Genomic DNA, 21,540 nt, shown 5'->3' with positions numbered 1-21,540 from the left:
TCTGTGTGTGTGATTGAATGGATAGGTTCAACTGCAAGTGTTATGGTGTGAAGGACACATTTATGTGACAGAGTATGTCTTGTGTATGTATGATTAAACCCTGGAAGTACCTCTTGTGACTGTTGTATGAACATACACATAACCTTGTATGTGAGATCACCGTCTTCATAAATGTGATTGTCAGCACTTGTGTGTGTCTGCTTATGCCGGTCAGTATGAAAGAAGTATGGATGAGCTAACATGACTGTGTGTAAGGCAGGCAGACAGACAGTCAAGTTGATGGTCTCATTGATTCCTGGATAGTTAGCTATTCCAATATCCCAGAATCTGGGATGGTTTGAAAGGAGACATTTCCCCTTACCACCTCCCATTCCTGCCCCCCACCCTCCCCCTCCATCTGTCTGCCAGTGACGCTAGCCCTTTTAGCCTTTCCTCTCCCAGTGGGACTTCCTGAAAGATAAGTAGGACAAAGCAAGAGGAATAAAGCACCCCTCTTCCCAGGGCAGGTCTTGAATATCCTCACCATTGGATATGGGTGGGTTGCCAGGGTAACCAGCTCCCCCTTCCCCATTGTTTTTAAGGGGGCTGCAGTGCCTGTTCCACCCCCCACCCCACCTCTCCCCACTCCTATAGCCAACTTCATTCTTAATTTGCCTGGGTCTCTAACCAGTGATAGCAAAGGGCTCCTTTGGTACAGACCGTATCTGAGCAGCACTTCCCTCCCCATCAAGCTCCTCAGGCAGCCAAGCTTTAGCAGGGGAAGTCCATGCAAACCCTCAACCTGGCTTCTGTGACCCTGCCTGCCCCAGGAGGGGAGGGTGTCTAGAGGGACCACATTGCAATGCTGAGTAGGTTGCCATGGAAACCCAGGCAGGATGGTGTGCTGCCAGGAGAGGCAAAGTGCCCCATGTTCCCTGCAAGGCTGAGCCGTGGGTCAGGATGGGGGCAGAGGGCCCTGTGAACAGGAGGCACCGAGACACAGGGGTGGGGGGGGGGCGAGTTCTCACTGCATACCTTCTAGGGGTCTTCTACAGACCTCTTCAAAGCCATAGTCAATTCAGGCCGACCCAGCCATCCTCTTACTCTTGCTTCCCTAATCACCTCTTCATGTCCAGACCCACCTGGAGAATGCATGTTAGTCTGAGAGAGTCCAGGCCTCCCATCAGGGTTGTTATAGGGCCTGTGAAGGTATCAGAGATGTGGCTGTGAGGTCTGAGCGAGAGAGGTGCCTGAGGGCGAGCAGATCCAGCAAAAGGCAAACTTTCCAGAAGAGAGAGGCAGGAACACAACCCTTTGGAGCAAAGGCTGAAATTGAGTGGGAAGGTAGCTGTCAGGAGAGCCTGGCAAGGATGAGGGTGAGGACCCAAGAGCTGCAGGGGTGGGGGGCTCCACCTGGTAACTCCATACACCCCCAGCCCCATCATCCCCATTCTGCCTCCAGCCATCTTTCTTTTTTTTTTTTTATATATATACTTTATTGATTTTTTTACAGAGAGGAAGAGAGAGGGACAGAGAGTTAGAAACATCGATGAGAGAGAAACATCCATCAGCTGCCTCCTGCACACCTCCTACTGGGGATGTGCCCGCAACCAAGGTACATGCCCTTGACTGGAATCGAACCTGGGACCTTTCAGTCCACAGGCCGACGCTCTATCCACTGAGCCAAACCAGTTCGGGCTCCAGCCATCTTTCTGATCTGCTTTGTCTGTGTCACTGCCCTGAGCAAGGCCAGGGGTCAGCTGCAAACCAGCTCTAGAGGTCATCTCAGCAGTGCCCCTGTCTCCAGTCACAGCCCTGCCCACCACGCCCCCTCCCAAGAGGGTGACTTTGAGCAGCGTTCTCAGAGAGGCCTCATTGGTGATCTGACCTTGTTCCCTTTCTGTGCTTGATGTGGGGGACCGGTCACAGAAGGGACCACCAAGAAGCTGCGCAGCAACATCCGGAGGAGCACGGAGACTGGCATCGCCGTGGAGATGCGGAGCCGGGTCACGCGCCAGGGCAGCCGGGAGTCCACCGATGGGAGCACCAACAGCAACAGCTCCGAGGGCACGTGCGTGCAGCCCACCCCACCCTGGACCCTCCCTCCTCCGTCCTCTAGTCACAGAGCCAGAGCAGAGCGGGAACATCAACCCAGATGTCTGTGTTCCTGTGCCCCTACCTTCCCCCACTCCCCTCCCCTGGACGTCCCACGCCGGGGGCCCCAGTCTTCTCATTGCTGTTTCTCACATCCGAATACCCCAGTGGCCTAGGAGTGGTTCCTCCCTTCTGTATATTTCATGCCTCGCGCCTCCCAGCACCTACACGTGGCCCCACTCCAGAGGAGAGGGTTTGAAAGGAAAAAGTGATTCAAATCCTTTAAATCTAGAACCATTGTTATGTCTCAAATAAGTGGAGGTCTCACAAGTGGCCTTGCTTGAAGCTCAGGGAAGGAGATGGGACTGGATCAGAGTTTTCCAAACTGTGGGTGGTAACTCATAGGCGGGAAGTAAAATCAGTTCAGGGGGTAAAACTAGCATTAGAAAAAGCAATAGAGATTCAGTTGTATCCTGTGGAGTGAGGATGAATTACCTTGTGGACTTCTGTGTCAGTTGTTTTAAAGTATGGGCGCACATAGGTCTGGGACGTTAAATGTATTTCTTACATTTGACTGCATGTGAGCTGCAGTCAAAAATTTGAAAGTCCCTCAGATCTCCTCTAAATTATGAAACTACAGTATACCACTAAGGTTTTCTGATTTGGCCTCATTAAGTCACAATGATTTCAGGATTATTTAAGATTCTATGCTTATGTATCTCACTGCTATGCCTACAGCCATGAATGCAAGTAGCCACCAGCATGTATTGTGACCTACTATATGTAGGGTATCACTGGGCACTTCAGATCAGTGCTTCTTATTCTGGGATCTAGTGAGCACTATTAGACCAAACACTGTCTCCTTTAACACTCGCTACGATACTGAGAGATGTCAGTGCTACCTGCGAAACAGACCAGTAAGAGTGGGTGAGCCCAAAACCCCTTCCTGGGGCGTGGAGGACAGACACGCGGCCTCTCTGACAAGCACACACAGCCCGTCTTCCTCCCTGCCTGTCACTGGCCCAGGGCGACTCAAGGCCAAGCCGTCCAGCAGGGGATTTGTTCTGGGACAACCTTTAATCTCTCTAGCCTGAGTTGTTTCAGACCTTAGGGCTTTCTCTGGTCCATTGTACCTCATGAGTGGACCTGGGCCAGCCCTCCCTCACCTGTCCTTTCTCTGCTGGCACACACAGGACGCCTTAAAGACATGCACAAGTAGAACGTTACCCTCAGGGATAACGGCAGCAACCACTGCCACACACTGTTTTCTGTTTGTCTGGAACTTTTCATGCACCATCTATCCCAATTCTCACCATAAACCCACACGAGTTGGGCATCGCCTCTGTTTTGTAGGCAAGTCTCTTAGCTCTGGACGCCTCTGTTTTCTCATCTGTAAAATTGGACAATAGTTGCTGCCACACAGAGTAGTTGCGAGGATTCAATTACATGAGGCATGTGGAGCATTCAGTGCACTGACACATGGTCACATGGTCACATGGTCAACTTTCAGTCACTGTCAGTTTTTCTTGTTACTGCTTTCCAGCGCACCCCCCGCCCCAGACACACACAACCATGGTGCACCTACCACCTTTGTCATTAATCTGAACCTTATAATTGTGTTAGTTTGGACTCAGTGGCTGTTTTGGGCACCACCTCATTTATTGATTTGATTTCAAACTGTCCCCAGCCAAAGTAGTACCCTACGCTATGGAGAGGGGAAACTGAGGCAAGAGGGGAGTGCCCCATGCCTTGGAGGCAGAGCCGCTGCATCGCACCAGCCAGATGCCCTCACGTGCCCCTCTGCCTCCTTCCCAGGTTCATCTTCCCCACCACCCGGCTCGGGGCCGAAAGCCAGTTCAGCGATTTCCTGGATGGGCTGGGACCAGCCCAGATTGTGGGGCGACAGACGCTGGCAACTCCACCAATGGGTGAGTCTTCGTGAGGGCAGGGCGAGTGGGGTGATGGCAGAGAGGGTGAGATCAGCCGGGCCCTGCGTGACCCGAGCCTCACTCAGGCGTCCCTGCCAGCGCAGAGTGAGCACAGCACTCAGGATCCTGCCTCCTCCGAGGGGAAGGCCACCGCAGCAGCCCTCCCGGCACATCCCTCCTCGCTCCCCCGCCCCCACTCTCTCCCAGCCACCCCTCCTCCCTCCACCACTCTCTCCCAGCCACCCCTCCTCGCTCCAACACACTCTCCCAGCCACCCCTCCTCGCTCCCCCACTCTCTCCCAGCCACCCCTCCTCGCTCCACTACTCTCTCCCAGCCACCCCTCCTCGCTCCACCACACTCTCCCAGCCACCCCTCCTCCCTCCACCACACTCTCCCAGCCACCCCTCCTCACTCCACCACTCTCTCCCAGCCACCCCTCCTCGCTCCACCACACTCCGCCGGCTCTGCTAAGTGCTGGATGGAAAAGGGTGAACAGATCAGCAAGGCATGGGTTTTCACGGGGCCGGCTCCATCACCAGTTCTCTGAGTGGCCTCGGGGAAGTCTCTTCTCTGAGCCTGTTCCCTCATCTATAAAATAGGAATAAAAACACCTGCCTTCACTATCAACAATTTATTGAGGGTTGTTCTTTTATTGAGGGTGGGGGGTAGGGAGTTCATGCTTTGCATGAAGTATTTCATTTGATCCTAGGAACTGCGTCTTATTTGACTTCTACTAGTGTCTGGCACCTAGAAGCCTTTAGTAGTTTTTCATCCCCCTTTCCTGTAGCCAGGAGTAGTTCCTGAAGTCTGTGCTACAGTTCTGGCTCCTTCCTGCCTCTCCCTTAGCTAGTGGATGTGTTGGCTCCAAGCAGCTGCTCCCAGGACTAGTCTCCCCAGAGACGCCTCCTGGCCACCCTCTTCCCCACAGTCTGACTCAAGCAGCGTCTGACCTCAAGCACACGAGGAAGCTGAGTGCAGACAGCGCCCTGCTGTGAGCCATACAGTGAGCGGGGATTTCATTCCGGCCAGGGCTCTTCCCACTGCACTGCCCTGTCTTCCTCCCCCTGCGCACACCGGAGCCTCTGTCTGCGGGAAGAGGGGTGCGCCCAAAGGGTGAGCGTCAGCTCTTAGCTGGCTCTTGGGTTGGATTGGCTAATTCTCAGCACTTGCTTTCAGACTCTTAGGGGCCGGGAGTCTGCTTCTCTCAGCAGCTCTGAGCCCAGCCAAGAGCTGGGAGGCAGTGAGAGGAGCAGCCACTTCCACTAGGCAAATGCGCCATCACAGCCTAGAACTATGCGTGTGGTGCCCTCTGGTGTCCCAAACTGGGAATGACAGGTTTGTGTTTGCTCATCTTGGGGATGTTATAGTGAGACAGGGAGATTAATTCCTGAGACATCCCCCTCCACTTCCCCGTGGGGAGGTCAGGAAGAGTTGGAGGAAGGGGGACGAATTCCAGAATGTCTTTGTTTGTATTTGCATCTTCCCAAGTATGCAAATACAAACTATTGCATAATGGCTCAGAGAATCTAACATGGGTACCGAGCCCATAGTCAGCTCTATTTTAGTTTTTCTGCATCGGGCTTCTGCTTTTGCACTGCTTGGAAGGATGTTCCAAGTGACTAATGCTAAGAGTTCTAGAAATCAGATAACTGGCTCGATTCCACACACAGAGCTTGCCCCAGCTGGGTAATCCGTTTTGTGGGAGCACAGGGAGGAGTTCTCAGTCCTCGGCTCCCAGGAAATCTGCCGGCCTTCCCTTCATCCTTTGGCGATGATGCATGCCGGCCCTGGCTCCCAGGGAGCACCTCCTGTCCTGGGCAGGCTCATATCTCAGCATCTCTTCAAGCTGATAGTCTTTGAATCTTTGACACGTATTTAGGGGAGTGGCTGAGGGCTGCGGTGTAGAAGGTGAGTAAGAGCCACTGAGCCCACAGCCTCCCTCTGTGTTCCTGACTCAGGAAGCTCTGTCACCAAACTTGCCTACTCTGCTCAGTAAAACAGGGGCTTCTCAGTTAACCAGACTTAGATGAGAGTTTAACAGCCACTTTTGGTCCCCAAGCATGTCCCTTGAGGGTCATGCCCCCACCCCAAGGGGCCTATTATAGTGTTCCTCGGCTGCTTTAATGTGTCTCCTAAGGCCAGTTCTCCCACAGGCAGCTTTCTTCATCTCGTGCCCTTCCCAGGTGGCAGCGCCCCTGCAGGCTGGCATTCTGCACAGCGGCTAGTCTGGCTCTGCCTGGACTGTCCCTCTTCTCCCTTGCAGGGGACGTGCATGTTGCCATCATGGACCGGAGTGGCCAGCTGGAAGTGGAGGTGATCGAGGCTCGGGGCCTGACCCCCAAACCTGGCTCCAAATCTCTCCCAGGTGAGGCTGAGCAGCTGGGAGAAGGGTTTTAGAAATGAGGTCCTGCCAGAGAGGAGGATGCTGCTGAGGCCTGGGTCTAATGAGTCCTCAGTTCCCCATTGGCCTACATCAGTATTCTCAACACTGGAGTCACCACTTGCCCAAAAGGCCAGGAAATAGGGGTGGGGGTAGGGGAGGACGGAGGAGCCAGTGTTTGAGTCCGTCTCTTTGACCGGCTGTCCACTGGCCAGCTCGTCCTACTCACCCTGTTCACCTGCAGGGTCACCTGGGGGTTGGGGATGGGACAGGCCATAACCGTCTCTCCTGACCCATCCCCGTCGTGCTTTCTCCCATCCCTTAGCCACCTATATCAAGGTTTACCTGCTTGAGAATGGGGCCTGCTTGGCCAAGAAGAAGACAAAGGTGGCCAAGAAGACCTGTGACCCCCTGTACCAGCAGGCTCTGCTCTTTGACGAGGGGCCCCAGGGCAAGGTGCTACAGGTGAGTGTGAGAGGGCAGCGCTCAAGACTGCACGTCATCCTTTGAAATCCGTTTCATTTATGACACGTCCTGTGCCCGGTACTAACGCCAGGTGCATTCATATGTGTTGCCCATTTATTTTCACGACCCAGTGAGGTGTGATTGCCCCCGGCTGATTCATAAGGAAACCAAGGTGCGGAGGGCAGCTCGACTGCCCAGGTTCCACCTGGCGCGGGCTCGTTGTGCATCGGCTCCACACCAGGCTGTGAGCTGCTTCCCATTGTGACCTCGCTCCATGCTCCAGACGAACCTGCGAAGCAGGGTGACTCTCCCGTTTCACAAATGAGGGGAAGAAAGATGAAGTGGCTGGCGTGAGGCTTCCGCTGGGGACTTGCTGAGCCGAGTCGAGCCCAGGTCAAGATGACTCTCACCCCTCGAGAGTGACAAACACTTCACCACGGTCCTGGGAGGGAGGGGTCATCATGCCTGTTTCATAGATGAAGTGCCTGAGGCGCCCACGAGGTTACCGGGGATAGAGCACAGTGCTGGTCGGCCTCTGAGTTCAAGTTCTAGCTTGATCGCTTACTAGCTGCAGTACGTGGTGAAGGTCAAATGAGAGAGGCCTTAGAGGCCTCACACAGTGCCTGTCACACAGAAGGCTACTCGCTAACTCTGAACAGTGGCGGTGGCGGTGGGCTGTCGGCCTTGCCTGAGGCCACGGGTGACAGAGGGGAGGCTTGAGCCAGGGGCTGTCTGAGCTGTGGGACTTCTCATCCACGGCTGTTCCTCTGGGCTGAGGTGGTTCCATAGCAAAGGCACGTGGGGCTGCAAACAGTAAGAACTGATGAGCCGTGGGGTTCTGGGGGGCGGAGGGGGGGAGTTTAGTCTTGCTTGTCCATTTTTATATATATTGGAATTCTCTATTGAAAAAAGAATTCACCAATATAAACACAAGTTCGAAAATGACCGAGCTAATCTATTCCCCTCTCCCGGTTTTACGGACGGATGGGAACACTGAGGTCCAGGGAGGGCAAGGGGCTTGCCGGGGCCCCACCATGAGCTGCAGCAGAGCGGGACCTGGAGTCTCCATCTGCTCCTTCCCGGAGAAGGCTGTCATCCGGGACGCTGGGAGCTCCAGAAGTCAGACCCGGGGTCCATGCCCTGCTCTGCCACCAATTACCGTGTATCTTTGGGTTAGTTCATTAACCTCTCTGAGCGGCCGTTTCCTCTTTGTGGAAATAACACACAGCACCTCTACCTGGATGGTTGCAACAATGGAGATGCTGTATTTAAAGTCCGCAGGTGTTACGTGTGCGGCAAGTTGCTTGAAGTCAGTCCAAGTTTCAGCTCTCTCTGTCCCGTCCATTTGTGCCCTGGCGGAACCTGTAGGTTCCTGGGCACACTGCCCAGCCCTGGAGTCGGGGAGGTGGCTCAGCTCCTCTTTCTTCTCCCACTGGTAGGTGATCGTCTGGGGAGACTACGGCCGCATGGACCACAAGTGCTTCATGGGCATGGCCCAGATCATGCTGGATGAGCTGGACCTGAGTGCCGCCGTCACCGGCTGGTACAAACTCTTCCCCACATCCTCCGTGGCAGACTCGACCCTCGGCTCCCTCACCCGGCGCCTGTCCCAGTCCTCCCTGGAGAGCGCCACCAGCCCCTCGTGCACCTAAGGACCTCAGGAAGAGGCGGGATGTGGTGTGGGAAGGGTGCCTGCTGGCCCCCTCCTCCCCTGTACATAGTCCTCACGTCTTTCTGGCCCCTCGCCCTGCTGCATGCCTGTTGGCTACTGGGCTCGTCCCAGCTGGCGGTGGAGAGTGTAGTGTGTGTGTGTGTGTGTGTGTGTGTGTTTCTGTCTGTGTGTGACCATGTTATAGCTGTTCATTTGTCTGGGTATAGTCAGTCTTGGTGACTACGTGGGCTGAAATCCATGTCCTTCTGTGTCTTGTTGAAAAGAAACCCAAATGAGTGTTGTGTGGACACAACACCCCCTCGGTCCGGGGATGGAATGGGGGGTGGCCATTGGTCCATCCTGCCTGGTCCTGTGCCCGGGGCAGAGCCCAAGTGCCCCTGCCTGTTCCTCTTCTTGGTGGTCCCTGCTGAGTGTTCTGTCTCGTTCTTTGTTCCACCTTTGCCTCTCCCAGCACTGCTCCCTTTTTTGAGGAATGTAGCATCCACTGCAGCTGGCCACATGAGGCCCCTCTGAGAACCCTGACACCCTCCTCCGGCAGCTTTGCCCACTGAATACGTCTGCAGCATGCAGCATGCCCGGCTAGTGCCCTGGCCAGGGCCTGGGAAGCAAAGATGCCTGGGGAGCTGCGGGCTTGGAGATTGCTTCCTCCCTCGGGCTAGAGGCACCTCCTTCCTACAAGCAAAACACTGGAGGTCTTAGTTTCCAGGGTCGCTGGCCAGACACCTTAGGGGGAAGTTCCGGTACCTCCCTTAGCACTGCTCTTCACCTCCCGTCTCCCTCCATGCCACCGCACCTCTGACATGCCAAAGGAGCTCTCCAGGGGACCCCAGCAGGTGTGGACGGGAGGTGTGGCCATCCAGGAGGCTGCCTCAGAGGGCATGTAATCTGCCAAAGCAGACAGTCCCTGGAGGCACCTGTGTCCTCCCCAGGCTCGGAGGGTGGCCCTGTCCCCACAGGACTCATCCTGGTGGGGCCTGGCCTGTGAGGAGGTGCTGAGGGTGGGGCTGTTTGCTGGGTTAAGGAGGGCAGGGCTGACTTGCCCTGAGCCGCCGTTGAGAATCCTGTCTGGGGATTAGCTGCCTGAAGCTCATTTGGGGCTCTATTCTGCTCATTTCTAGACCAGGGTCCATCTGGCAGCTCAGACTCATGTGGGCTCCAGCCTCCTGGCCCCACAGACAGCCTGGCTCTGGACTCTGGTCTGCCGCAGCCACCAGCTCTGTACAAGCAATACTCATGCTCGGCCTCCCTGCCTCCCTGAGCTCTCCCGCTGCCCGCTGCCCGCGCCTGCTGCCCGCTGGAGAGTGGCCTGGCCTGCTCCTGGCACCTCCACGCTCTGCTCTCATCCCTCCTCCCCCCACCCCCCCATCTGGCTGGAGCTTCCCAAAGCTGCTCACACTCTGACTTGGTCTGCAGGCTGGGTCCTGTGGGTGGGACCAGTGCCTGGACTGAAGTCTGGCTCAGGAATGCCCAAATCTGTCCTCTTCCTCCTCAGGTCGAGGGTGAAAGGTGAGAGGTTGCCCAGGAGCCGGACATAGCAGCCCTTGGATCCGTGTCTGGGGAGGAAAGAGTGGCCGGGGGGGGGGGGGGGGGGGCGGGTCACGGTATGGGGCAAGCTCTCTCTTCCCCAGACATCATCCCCAATGCTGCAGTGACTCCAACCATGTGCCGGGAGGCAGTGCAGGCTCAGGGCCTGAGTGCTTGGTCTCCATCTGTAACCAAAGCGGGGCGGGCACGGAGGTGGGTTCTGAGGGAGGCAGAGGGAAGCTCTCTGGAGATACTGCCATCTCCACCAAGGGGCCTCCTTTTTGGGCAAGATCCACCTTTTCTCCCAAAAAACAAGGGGAGGAAACCAGGACCCCGTCAGCCCTGCCCACAAAGAATAGGTAATACGGGCAGTAAAGAAACAAACGCTACCAGCGCCTGGGCCCAGCCTCCATTCTGTATCTGCACGAGACCACTGTGTGCGCGGAAGAGAGGGAGGGGCAGCTGGGTCCCACTCTCTCTTTCTGCAGAAATCCTCTCCCGTTGTCAGGGCTGGGTAATGCCTGCCCTTCTCATGTTTCTACAGTGAAACAACGGGCTCTGTACTCTTTGATCCGAGGGTGGGAGAGGGAGGACCCGCGCTCACGGAGGTACTTTATGTCCTGTCTGTGACGTGCTCGCCCTCCGGATGGTGTGAAAACACACGAGGGTGGTGGGCTTATGGGTGAAAGTGTAGACGTCTGCCGATGTAGCACCGAATGGCGATCCTCAGACCATGCAGCCACCCCCAGGGAAGGGGGGACGTCACCCTCATTCCTCAAAGGGCCCAGAAAGACGCGAGAGAAGGTGGGAGCTGCCAGCAGAGAGGCTGCCGCTGGGTAGCTGGAGGCCGGTGCCCCTGGCCTGGGGGCAGGTGGGTTAGCACAGGGGAAGTGCCAGCCAGAGGTGGGGCCTGCCGTGTTGATAGAGCTGCCTGCAACCCCCAGCTGCCAAAGCCGCCAGGGTCGGCCCTCTCCTCAGTTCCATCTCTAATGGGCAGTGATCCCCGCCGCGTGTTGACCTTGGGAATGATTCTTTTTAACCCTTTGTACCAAATAAGTGACTAATCCCGCCTAGATTTGCCCCCAGGAGGGTGAAGTCCTGTGAGGCTGGTGTGTGTGTGTTGGTGACCGGCGGGATGCCGGGTCTGTTCTCAGCACCCTGGGTGCAGGGGCCTGTCTGAGAAGCAGCTCTGGACTAGCCTGACGCAGGAGGGGAGGGAGCTCAAGTGTGACTCCGGGCGTCCCTGGGAGGGGAGCGTCTGTTCTTTCAGGGGAGATGGTGGGGGAGGAAGGAACAAGAACCCCCAGAGTTCTCTCCAACCTGGGACCAGCTCACTGCTAGGGACAGTATCCTGGCCCCCAACCACCCCCTAGCCCAGATGAAGCCCAGAGCTGATCTCAGACGGGGGCTCCCGTCACTCCCTCCTCCTCTGCTCAGGCAGGCTCTGGAAGACAGAAAGGCCCTGCGGCGATGCTGGGCCAGGAGCAGGAACCGGGAGAATGACTCAGAGCGCTGTCTTCACATTTCTGCTCTGTTGAATATGTCCCGCTCCCTTCAAAGATGGCTTCCCTACAGGGAAGTCTGTGATGGGCCTTCGGGATGAATGAGGCTCCACTGATGAGCCACGTCTTGGTTTGACCAGGGGGGGCGTGACCCTGCGGGAAAGAACTGTTTCCGGAATGACTCCCCATCCAGGCAGTCCCACCACCAGCTCTCCTGGGAAAGGCACACGGGGGAGGCTGCCGCACACAGCACGTCCCAGGCGCTGCCAGGACTGGCCGAGGCAGAACCTCGGAGCTCCAGAGAGAAGGCGCCCGAGCCGCTCATCATTTGTGGGATCACTGCCCGTTATGGCACTGAGGTCAAGCCAGTCCTCCCCGGGGCATGGCACCCACCAGGGCACGCCTGCCCAGCTCTTCTTTACTGCCAGCCTTGAGGAGAGCAGGAGCACCCCCTTTAAAGACGATAGAACCCTCCAAGAGGACTCCTTTGGAAATGAAATGTAGCACAATCTGAGACTGCGTCACGAGGAGCCCTGACACCCAGCCAGGGTTCTTGCTCTTCGCCTTGCTGCCCGGGAGACCTGTGCTCCTCCCCTGGGGCTCCAGGGCTCCTAATACCTCTGACCCCCCATCTCCCTCGGCCCAGAAAGCAGCACGGCTTCAGCGAGGCTGCTGTTCTGTTTCTCTGATTGCTCCCTGCACTGTGCAAACTCTGCAAGAAATTGCTGCCTTTGCTTGACATTGTAATGAGTTGTCCTCCACCTGGGGGAGGGAGATGGCGCATCATCAGGGCCAAGGGGTGGTCCTGCAGTGGCTTCAAGGAGATGGGTAAGAAGAGGCCCGCTGCCCTGCTGACCCCTCCCTCTCTCATCCCCTCCTCTGCATCCTCTTCTCCAGTATCCTGACACGTAAAGAGGGTCTTTAAAACGCTGCTCCCTGTACTGCGTCATCTTTCACTGGATGACCAGGGAGGAGATGGGAATGCGGACTCATTGTCCCCGGTCTTCTCCCTCAAGTCTGCTTTCACTCAGGTCAGAAGAGATTGGGGCAAAACAAAGCAATCATGATTGAAGGGCAGGGGAGCCCTGCCCCTGATCGGGGCTGCGCTGACCTGGTCTGGCTGGGAAAGGGTTATTTTGAAAGCGTGCCTGAGCATCTCAGAGCAATGTCAGTGATGCCAAAGAGAGCAACTTGGCCTCCTTGGGCACCAGCTCTGTGTTGGTCTGCCTGATGGCGGGACCTTGTTCTCTGACAAAAGGGCTTAATCTTTCCATGTAGCAAAGCAACTCCCCCACCCTACCCCTACCCCTAGCTTGGGCTTTTGTGGGCCCAGCACGGCTGTGCCTGTGAGGGAAACCACAGCAGAGAGAGAAATTGCCTTCTCTTAGGGGCCTAGACTGCTCATTGAGAAGCGTAAGTGCTTTGGCAAAACCTTCCAGCGCTCTGGTTGGAAGCTTGGCCAGTAAGGACAGGGGCCTTGGGCCTACCAAGGAGTTCACCCCAATGCCAGGAATGACCTATGGGACTGGGTTTCAGAGAGCGTGGCTAGCAAATGAGCCATGGGAATTCCTGGGGCAACAGAGGATCTACCCCATTGGTCAATGGCCCGGACAGCTGGCTATAGAGCATCAAAGGCTGTTATAGAAAGTTTGCCAGAAACAGCGACCATGCGCAAGACTCCTCACTTTTCTGGGCCTCAGCTTTCTCATCTGCAAAATCAGAGCATTTGCTAGCTGCTGCACGGTTCCCTCCAGGTGTTGAAAGTCTGATCTGGAGCCGATGAGGGTTGAGCCTGGTGCACACGGTTCCACGGTCTGGTTTCTTCCAGCCCTGGGTGCCCAAGCCGGGTGCAGGTCCTCATCCGTCCACGCCCAGATGCTGCTTCTGACGAGAACTCTGGGAACCCTAACAGACTGCTCCCACCTCTTTGTGGTCCATTCTCCCTTATTCTTGTGTAATGATGAGAAATAACTAAGAGGTGTCCTACAATGGACAATTTTCAAGGTGCTGATGTGATGTTACAACCTCAGCTGCATCCTGTGTAGGTTAGTATCCCCACCAGCAGTTGGTCCTCGTGGCTGCTTCTAGAAGGACGTCGGTGGGAGAGTTGAACATGGGAGGATTTTAAGGGAAACGCTCTCTGATGGGAGGAGAGAGGGGACTTCCTGTCCAAGTATTTTGCTTCTTAAAACCACTCCTCTCTCCAGAATGTCTTTTACCAGGCGACATCTCTGCAGGCTGAGTGGCTGCCTCTTTAGGAAACGTTGGCCTGATGGTTCTATCTGCTCCTTTAGAGTGTAAATTCATAGGAGGAAGGAGCCCTTTTTTTTAGAATATCCAAATGCATCCTTCAAAGAAAGAGATAGCTGATAGGGACTGACAAGCACACTGTTTAGATAAGAAGCAATTAGCCTTTTATATCTGTGCTCTATACATTTTCTATGTGCAGCATCTTTCCAACCTGGTTGTGGCTCCCGGGTGGCAGGTGGACAGCTGGGAAGGACTTGCCAGCCGTCCGTACAACGTTCTTGCCAATTCCCTTGAGGAGAAAATTCTTCACATGGCTTCTGCATGTACAGTATTTGGGCAGCAAAAAATGATTAAAGTTGGTTTGAAACTGGTTTCGTGTGTTGCTTTTTGAAGATGGTTCTTAATGCTAGGAGAAAACAGGGTTCCAGGTGACTAAAACAAGGAGGAGAGGGGCGCCTTGGCTAAGAGGCAGGAGAGAGCAGAACGTCTCAGGAAAAAGGCCTTGAAAACACACGACCTGGGCTTCTGACTCCCACTGGGGACCCCTGTTGCCTCAGTGATGTCCTTGGGCCATAGAATTTGACTGGTGTGGGCAGCTTGCAGGCTCTGCCTCCAGGGTCCCTGTTTACAGGCCCACAAAGCCTTCAATTCCCACAGACTTCACAAGGGAAGCCCAGAGCCAAATAGAGGGGAAGGTAAGATGGAGCTAAGGTCACTGCCTACCACCCACTGTTCGTTTCTTTCTGAGCTCTTATGTCTAGCAGCTCTGCTCCAGCACGTGGCTGGGGCAACCTTGCTTAGTTCAGCCACAGTTGATATAAGCAGTAAACAGCAGTTGACCTCCATTGCTGTGAACTGTATCAATCCTTGATCCCAGGAGCACCCCTGCTTCATCACAAGGGGGGGAGGGGGCATCTTAAAAACGATGGGGAAAATGAATTGTTTAAAATATGTATTAGGAAAACTGGTTCACTATCTGGCCAAAGAAATACCTACTTAAACCAAGATACAAAGATAAATCCTAGATGGTTTAATAGACTCAAAAGGAAAGGTAAAATGTAAAATTAATAAAAGAAAATGTAAGAGAAATATTTTTGTGAACTAAAGGCAAGAAAAACATTTTAATTTTTTGAAACCATACACTAAAAATTATATAATGTGATTACATTAAAGGTAGGGATTTATATTTAATGAATAGCATCATGGACAAAATTTAAACAGATTATAGAATAGTAATTTATGATGCCAAAAATCGACACAGGATTAATAGCTACAATATACAAGGAAGTACTGCAAATCCTATATAATAAAAGGCTAATATGCAAATTGTCCCCTCAGTAGTTCCATTGACTGGGAGTTCAACCACTCACTATGACGTGCACTGACCACCAGTGGGCGGCGCAGAACAAAGAAAGGCCCCAGTCAGCAGCTGGGGGAAAGAAGGCTCCTATAGGCCCTGATCGCCAGCCAGGCCTAGGGACCCTACCCGTGCGTGAATTTCATGCACTGGACCTCTAGTCAACAATAAATAAACAACTTCAATGGGAAAATGGGCAAAGGAAATGAATAAGCAAACTTCAAAAGCTAATAAGCATATGAAAATAGCTTCAGAATCAGTATAACCAGAGAAATGCAAATTAAAACAATGACCTATCACTTTATGCCTATAATAGACTGGCATAAATTAGAAAACTGAATAATGCTAAATGATGACAGGGATATGGAGATACAGTTTGTCATTAAATCTGATGTTACCTGGTTCAGTTATATGCAGACCCTGTGCACTGTGGCGGGAATGTAAATTGGTGCACCCATTGTGGAAAACAGTATGGAGGTTCCTAAAAAAAATAAAAAATAAAATTACTGTATGATTCAGCAGTTCCACTTCTGGGTATTTATCTGAAGAAAACAAAAACACTAATTTGAAAAGATATATGCACCCCACCCCCATGTCCATTGCAGCATTATTTCCAGAAGCCAAGATAAGTGTCCATCAATGAATGAGTGGATAAAGAAGATGTTATATAGTATAGTATATACAGTGACGTACTACTCAGACATAAAAAAAAATGGAATCTTGCCATTTGTGATAATATAGATGGACCTTGAGCACATTATGTTAAGTGAATTAAGTCAGACAAAAAGACAAATATATGATCTTACTTATATGTGGGATCTAAAAAACAAAAACAAAAGACAAAAACCAAGACCATAGATACAGAGAACATATTGATGGTTGCCAGAGGGATCGAGATGGGGAGTTGGTGTGACAAAATGGGTGAAGGGAGTAAAAAATTACAGTTATAAAACTAATAATCATAGTGTGACTATGATTAATAAAGCTATATTGTATATTTGAAAGTTGCTAAGAAAGTAAATCTTAAAAGTCCACATCACAAGAAAAAAATAATTTTTGTAACTGTGTATGGTGATGGATGGTAACTAGATTTATTGTGGTGATCAGTGAGCAGTGTATATAAATATGGAATCATAGTGTACACCTAAAACTAATGTAATGTTGTATGGCAATTAAACCTCAATAAAAAGTACTAACCCTAAAATAAGAAGAGAAATTGGACTTCATCCTAATTAAAATTTCTTTTTGAAAAAAAAACACACACACATTATGACTCATAATAAGATGACAATTTAATTAGATAATCCAAGTAAAAAATTTGAATATCACAAAAGGAGATACGTAATTGCCAATAAGCACATGAAAAGATGCTCATCCCCCAAGTTCATGAGGGAACTACATAACCATAGAATGCCTAAGATTAAAGACTGGTAATATCAAATGCTGGTGGATTTTTATGCATTTTTAATAGAAATATAAAATGCTACAACTACTTTGTCAATTTCTTATAAATTTCTTATACACTTACCACATGACCCAGTAATTCCACTCCTTTACCAGGAAAAATGAAAACATATGTCCACCCCAAAGACAAGAATGTTCATGACAGCTTTACTCGTAAATTGCCCCAATTGGAAGCAATACAAATGTCTAACGTGTCAATCAGAATACAGAAACCACACAGTAACTTAACCAAGGAAATTTTAATGCTAAAAAATAACACTAGCAGGGGCATAACTATGAAGGTGTAAAACGGGCTGGAGAATGTCCAAGGAAGGAACAAAATGAGAGGAGGCCCTCTCCTTTAGGCTGGGAATCAAATCTTGTTGGAATACATGCAATATGATGTGAAGTGCGTTAGGAGCCCCGGCCAGGTCCTGGTCCAGGCTCCCGGCCAGCAGGAAACATCTCTGGGGCAGCTGGTGGGCCAAGGTTAGCAGCCTGGCAAATTGGCAGGTTGGCAGGTTGGTGCCAGGGGCGTCAGTAGCCTGCTCACCATTATTTACAGAATGCAAGCCTGAAGTGTGCAGAGTCCACGAGGGGAGTGAGGCGGGCACCGGGCCAGGCTGGGGCTGTGAGCTCACAGACATTGCGTGTTCTGGACGCACAGCGGCGCGGAACGCTAATGGACGGCCCCATGCACGTGCCTCTGGCAGCAGTGCGGTCGTCGGAAGAAAAGCCGAGCAGAAGCAGACTGGACCAGCACTTTCTTTCTTCTCTAGCAGTGTCACTCTGGCGCCATCTACTGACAAAGCTCAATCCTGTTTTCACTGCAAAGGAGAAATGTTACAAGTGGCTATATCCCATTATCGCAGGTAATGGAAGGTAGATTTGGAGTTTGAGAGGCAACAAGTTGATAACTGTCATATCTATCAATAGGCCCAATGCGAGAACAGTTTGTGGTACATTAGTAGAATGGGAGACCTCTCGGCACTAAATAGAATGCACTACTGATATATGCAAAAGCATAGATGGACTGCAAAATCAGCATGCTAAATGGAAGAAACCAGACACCAAGGGTAAATACTGTTATACGAAATTCTAGAATACAAGACCAATCTATAGGGACACAAATGTCAATCGGTATTGTCCAAGGATTGGGGGTGGGTATTGATTGCAAAAGATCACAGGGGAATTTGGGAGGAGGGTGGAAATATGCCAAATCTGGATTGCGGTAGTGGTTACATGAGTGTATACATTTATTAAATGGATGCATTTTATATAAATTATAGTAGTGTCTATTTTTAAAATATCATCTGTAAATGAGATGCCTATGATTGTGTGGGATCTGGACTACCATTGTCTTCCAAGCCCTGGTGCCTTGTAAATTCCAGGCCAAGGGCCAATTGAGAGGGCACGGGTTCAATAGGAACATTGGAAAACTTCTGTCTTCCTGTGGGAGATTGATTCTCTGAGCTGGAAAGCCTTGGTGGTCATGCAGGATTGTTCTGGATTATTCCTGAGATACAGATGAGATGGTGCACCTGGAAGTATGGTGAAGAAGAGGTTGAATTTCTGCATGGGCCTCAGTTTAGAAATGAGGGTCTGTGTGTTGGGGTCAGTGTTCTGCATTCTTTCTTTGCTTGATTCCATTATGACTCAGATTCCATTAAAAGAGAGTCTAAGATTCTACAGCGTTTTGACTTGGAAGGTACCTTCAAGCTCCTCCAAGACAGGTTTTTCCATCTTATAAGTTAAGGAGCAAAGACCCACAGGTTGTCCAAGGTCATCCAACAGTTCATCAGGGGCACAGTTTGGACAGAACCCAGCCCAGTGCTCATAAAAAAACATCAGGCTGCCAGGCAGTGGATTAACATGCAGACTCTCAGAGAGTGAAGGGGGCTCCTCTGACCATCAGGGCTCACCCTAGATAGAGGCAATGGAAGTGACCACTCTCTACCATCCTAAAAGGAGCCTCGAAAAGCACCTCTATCCCAGCCTAGTCATTGCCAGAAGCTGCAATAAGCCCCTATTTCCTCACCATGGGAAAGCCCACTGCGTATACTCAGGAAAGAGACTGAACATGAAGAAGGAAATACCAATACTGACTTGCTCACCAAGCAATAATTGAGTTCAAATCCAGGCCTAGGGCATGGGACATAGGGAAGAAGGTCCTGGAGCAGGAAAGTGGTCAAGGAGAGTTTAGGGCTTCCCTCGAGGGGTAGCATTAGACACACCCTCAGCTTCCTCCCTGTCTCACTAGAAGTTCAGGGGACAGGGATGTTATCTCCATTTCAAGGAAAAAGAAACTATGCCCAGATAGGGGTTGACATTTACCCAAGGCCAATCAGCCTTGGAATAATAATACCAGGCCCAGAATTCCGGGCCCCTAGCTCGGTGCTCTTTCCATTAAATCACTACATTGGGAAATGGGGTGGGAATATAAGGCTCTAATCACAGAAGCCACAACCAACCCTTTAACCTAGAGCAGTGGTCGGCTATAGTAGTCAACAGAGCCAAATATCAACAGTACAACGATTGAAATTTCTTTTGAGAGCCAAATTTTTTAAACTTAAACTTCTTCTAATGCCACTTCTTCAAATTAGACTCCCCCAGGCCGTGGTATTTTGTGGAAGAGCCACACTCAAGGGGCCAAAGAGCCACACGTGGCTCGCGAGCCACAGTTTGCCGACCACTGACCTAGAGTATCCTCTGAGTCTATAAGAATCTCATTACTAACATGCCATCTTCCCGGCCCTATCCTGGTCCCATGTATATCTGCCATCCACCTCCAGCACCTGAAGCACTCCAACAGCAGCGTCTGTAGATAGAGAGGCATGTTTGTCAGAATGGGCGGTCAGGCTGCTATAGGGAACCCTGAAATCTCAGGGCTTTGTATAATAGAGGCTTAGGTACATTCATGTCCCATTTGGATGAGGGTCTGGTCCCTCTCCCAGAGGTTTGTTTTCTAAGCAGTGATGGGTGTAGGGACCTCTTGTAGCCATGTCCTGAGAAACACACAGCTTCCAAGGTCACCAAGAAAGGGAAAAAAGAACTGGAGGAGATCACCTGGGATCTTGGTTCCATATTCTTCTTCTAGATATTCTAAAATATCTTTAAATCAACAGAAATTTGAACTTACCAATACATGTTACTCATGTCTTGGTTTATTATTGCTTTGGGTATTCAGCTTCTTCCTCTTAGAATGATTTTTTCCTACATCCCTAAGAAATTTGTTAAGGGAGCGTCTATGGTAAAGAATGTGTATTTTTGCCTCCATTCTAGAATGAGAGTTTGGTTGAGTCAGACTTTTAGATTCCACGTTATTTTCTCTCAGAAAATGGAAGCTACTGCTTCACCGTATTTCTGCACTCGGTGCTGCGGATGGAGAGTGTGAAGTCAAACTGACAAATATTCCGTTGACACGGAACCCATTTTCTTTGTGAATGCTTTTAGGATTTTTTTCTTAATCCTTGGTTTCTGAAAATTCCCAACATTCCTTTTTTTTTAAATTCTGCTGTTTATTATCGTATTCATTTTTATATTATTGGACATTTTTAATTTTTTCAGATTTTTTATTATGGGTATGCTGAAATTAAAATTGTTTTATATGAATTTTGCCTGTGTATTCAAGAAATATTTTTAAGCACCTTTTTGCTGCCGGGCACTGCTCTATGCCTAGGTGATAGGCAGAAAACAAAACGGATGAAACCCCGAATGATTGTGGAACAGGCATTCTAGTGGATAACTAGATTATACTTACTGAGCCCTTACTACACATCAGGCGCTTTGCTAACTCATTTCATCCTCATAGCAACCTTAGACAGTGGGTACTATTCTTACTCCCATTTTATCAATGAGGAAGAGGAGCCATGAGGGGTTAAATGTCCCCAACCCCCAAAGGGCACACAACCAGTAAGTGGCACAGCAGGGGTCTGAGCTCAGGCAACCCAGCTCCAGAGCATGCGCTTCAGCCCTCACTATGCTGGACTGTCTCTTCTGGTTGTTCAGAGGTAACACCTGTGAGCACAGGCGCTTGTTGGTTGAGCTAAAGTTTCCCCAAAAGGCAATGCTGGCTTAGGAGTCCATCAATGCTTCAGTGGTGCCACTTCTGAAAGCAGAGAGGCTCTGATGTTTTTAAGGGGAAAGACATGTTTAGTTTGTGCTTCATTTTTATTTTTGTAAATAGATTTTTATTGATTTCAGAGAAGAGAGAGGGAAAGAGAGACAGAAACATAAATGATGTGAGAGAATCATTGATCCATCAGCTGCCTCCTGCACGCCCCCAATTGGGGATTGAGCCCACAACCCGGGCATGTGCCCTTGACCGAAACCGAACCTGGGACCCTTCATTCTGCAGGCCAGTGCTGTAGCCATTGAGTCAAACCAGCTAGGGCTAAGTTTGTGTTTTGGAAATATTATTCCAACTTCGTGTGTGGGAGATATTGGAGGAAGAAGCAGGGAGTTCAGTTCAGAAGCTACTGCACTGAATCATGAGAGGAAAGTTGTAGAGTAGCCTCAACTGGGCCAGGGCGTGGGGTAGGGTGGACAATTTGAGATAAATTAAGGCAGAATGGGCAGAACTTGCTAACTCGCTGGGAGCGAGATATCGGGAGAGATGAGCTTAACGCTCAAGTGTGTGGCTTAGGAAACAGCGTAGATGGGGGATTATTAGAAGGGCATGTTTGTTTTGGGGGAAGGAGTGAGAAAGTAATGGGTCCCGGTTTTGACCTATTAAGAATCCAGTTCATTGTAGGACATCAGTTGGCGTTGGAGTTGTCTGCCACAAGTTCAGGGGAGAGCGCTGAACTGTGGATACTGATCTGAGAAGCATCTGCAGGAATATACTCTTCAAAAGGTGTGTCGAGTGAGAAGGGACAGCACCTAAGACTGAGGCACAGCGTTTGTGGCCCAAGATAGACTGAGGCGCCCGCAGAGGAGACTGGAA

The 21,540-nt window shown here is 51.2% G+C and overlaps 1 protein-coding gene across 3 annotated transcripts in view; it reads left to right on the top strand.

The window, feature by feature from the left end:
- Nucleotides 1-21,540, top strand: part of RIMS3 (regulating synaptic membrane exocytosis 3) — a 273,736-nt gene that overhangs the window by 21,169 nt on the left and 231,027 nt on the right. The window contains exons 4-8 of one of the 3 annotated variants that reach the window (XR_013813750.1): nt 1,909-2,050; nt 3,889-4,001; nt 6,266-6,367; nt 6,708-6,847; nt 8,287-8,688. Coding sequence is in view for 2 of the 3 variants with exons in the window: in XM_079776310.1 (XP_079632436.1) it covers nt 1,909-2,050; nt 3,889-4,001; nt 6,266-6,367; nt 6,708-6,847; nt 8,287-8,499 (710 nt within the window). In the remaining variant the exon portion in view is untranslated. Of the gene's footprint in view, nt 1-1,908; nt 2,051-3,888; nt 4,002-6,265; nt 6,368-6,707; nt 6,848-8,286; nt 13,990-21,540 lie in introns of those variants that run through there. The other 2 variants (XM_079776311.1, XM_079776310.1) reach the window with 2 other exon arrangements.

This window comes from Cnephaeus nilssonii (assembly GCF_951640355.1).
Source record: "Cnephaeus nilssonii genome assembly, chromosome: 7".
NCBI classification, from domain to species: Eukaryota; Metazoa; Chordata; class Mammalia; order Chiroptera; family Vespertilionidae; genus Cnephaeus; species Cnephaeus nilssonii.
The sequence above is the reverse complement of the archived record's forward strand: the minus strand, read 5'-3'. Positions and strand labels throughout refer to the sequence as shown.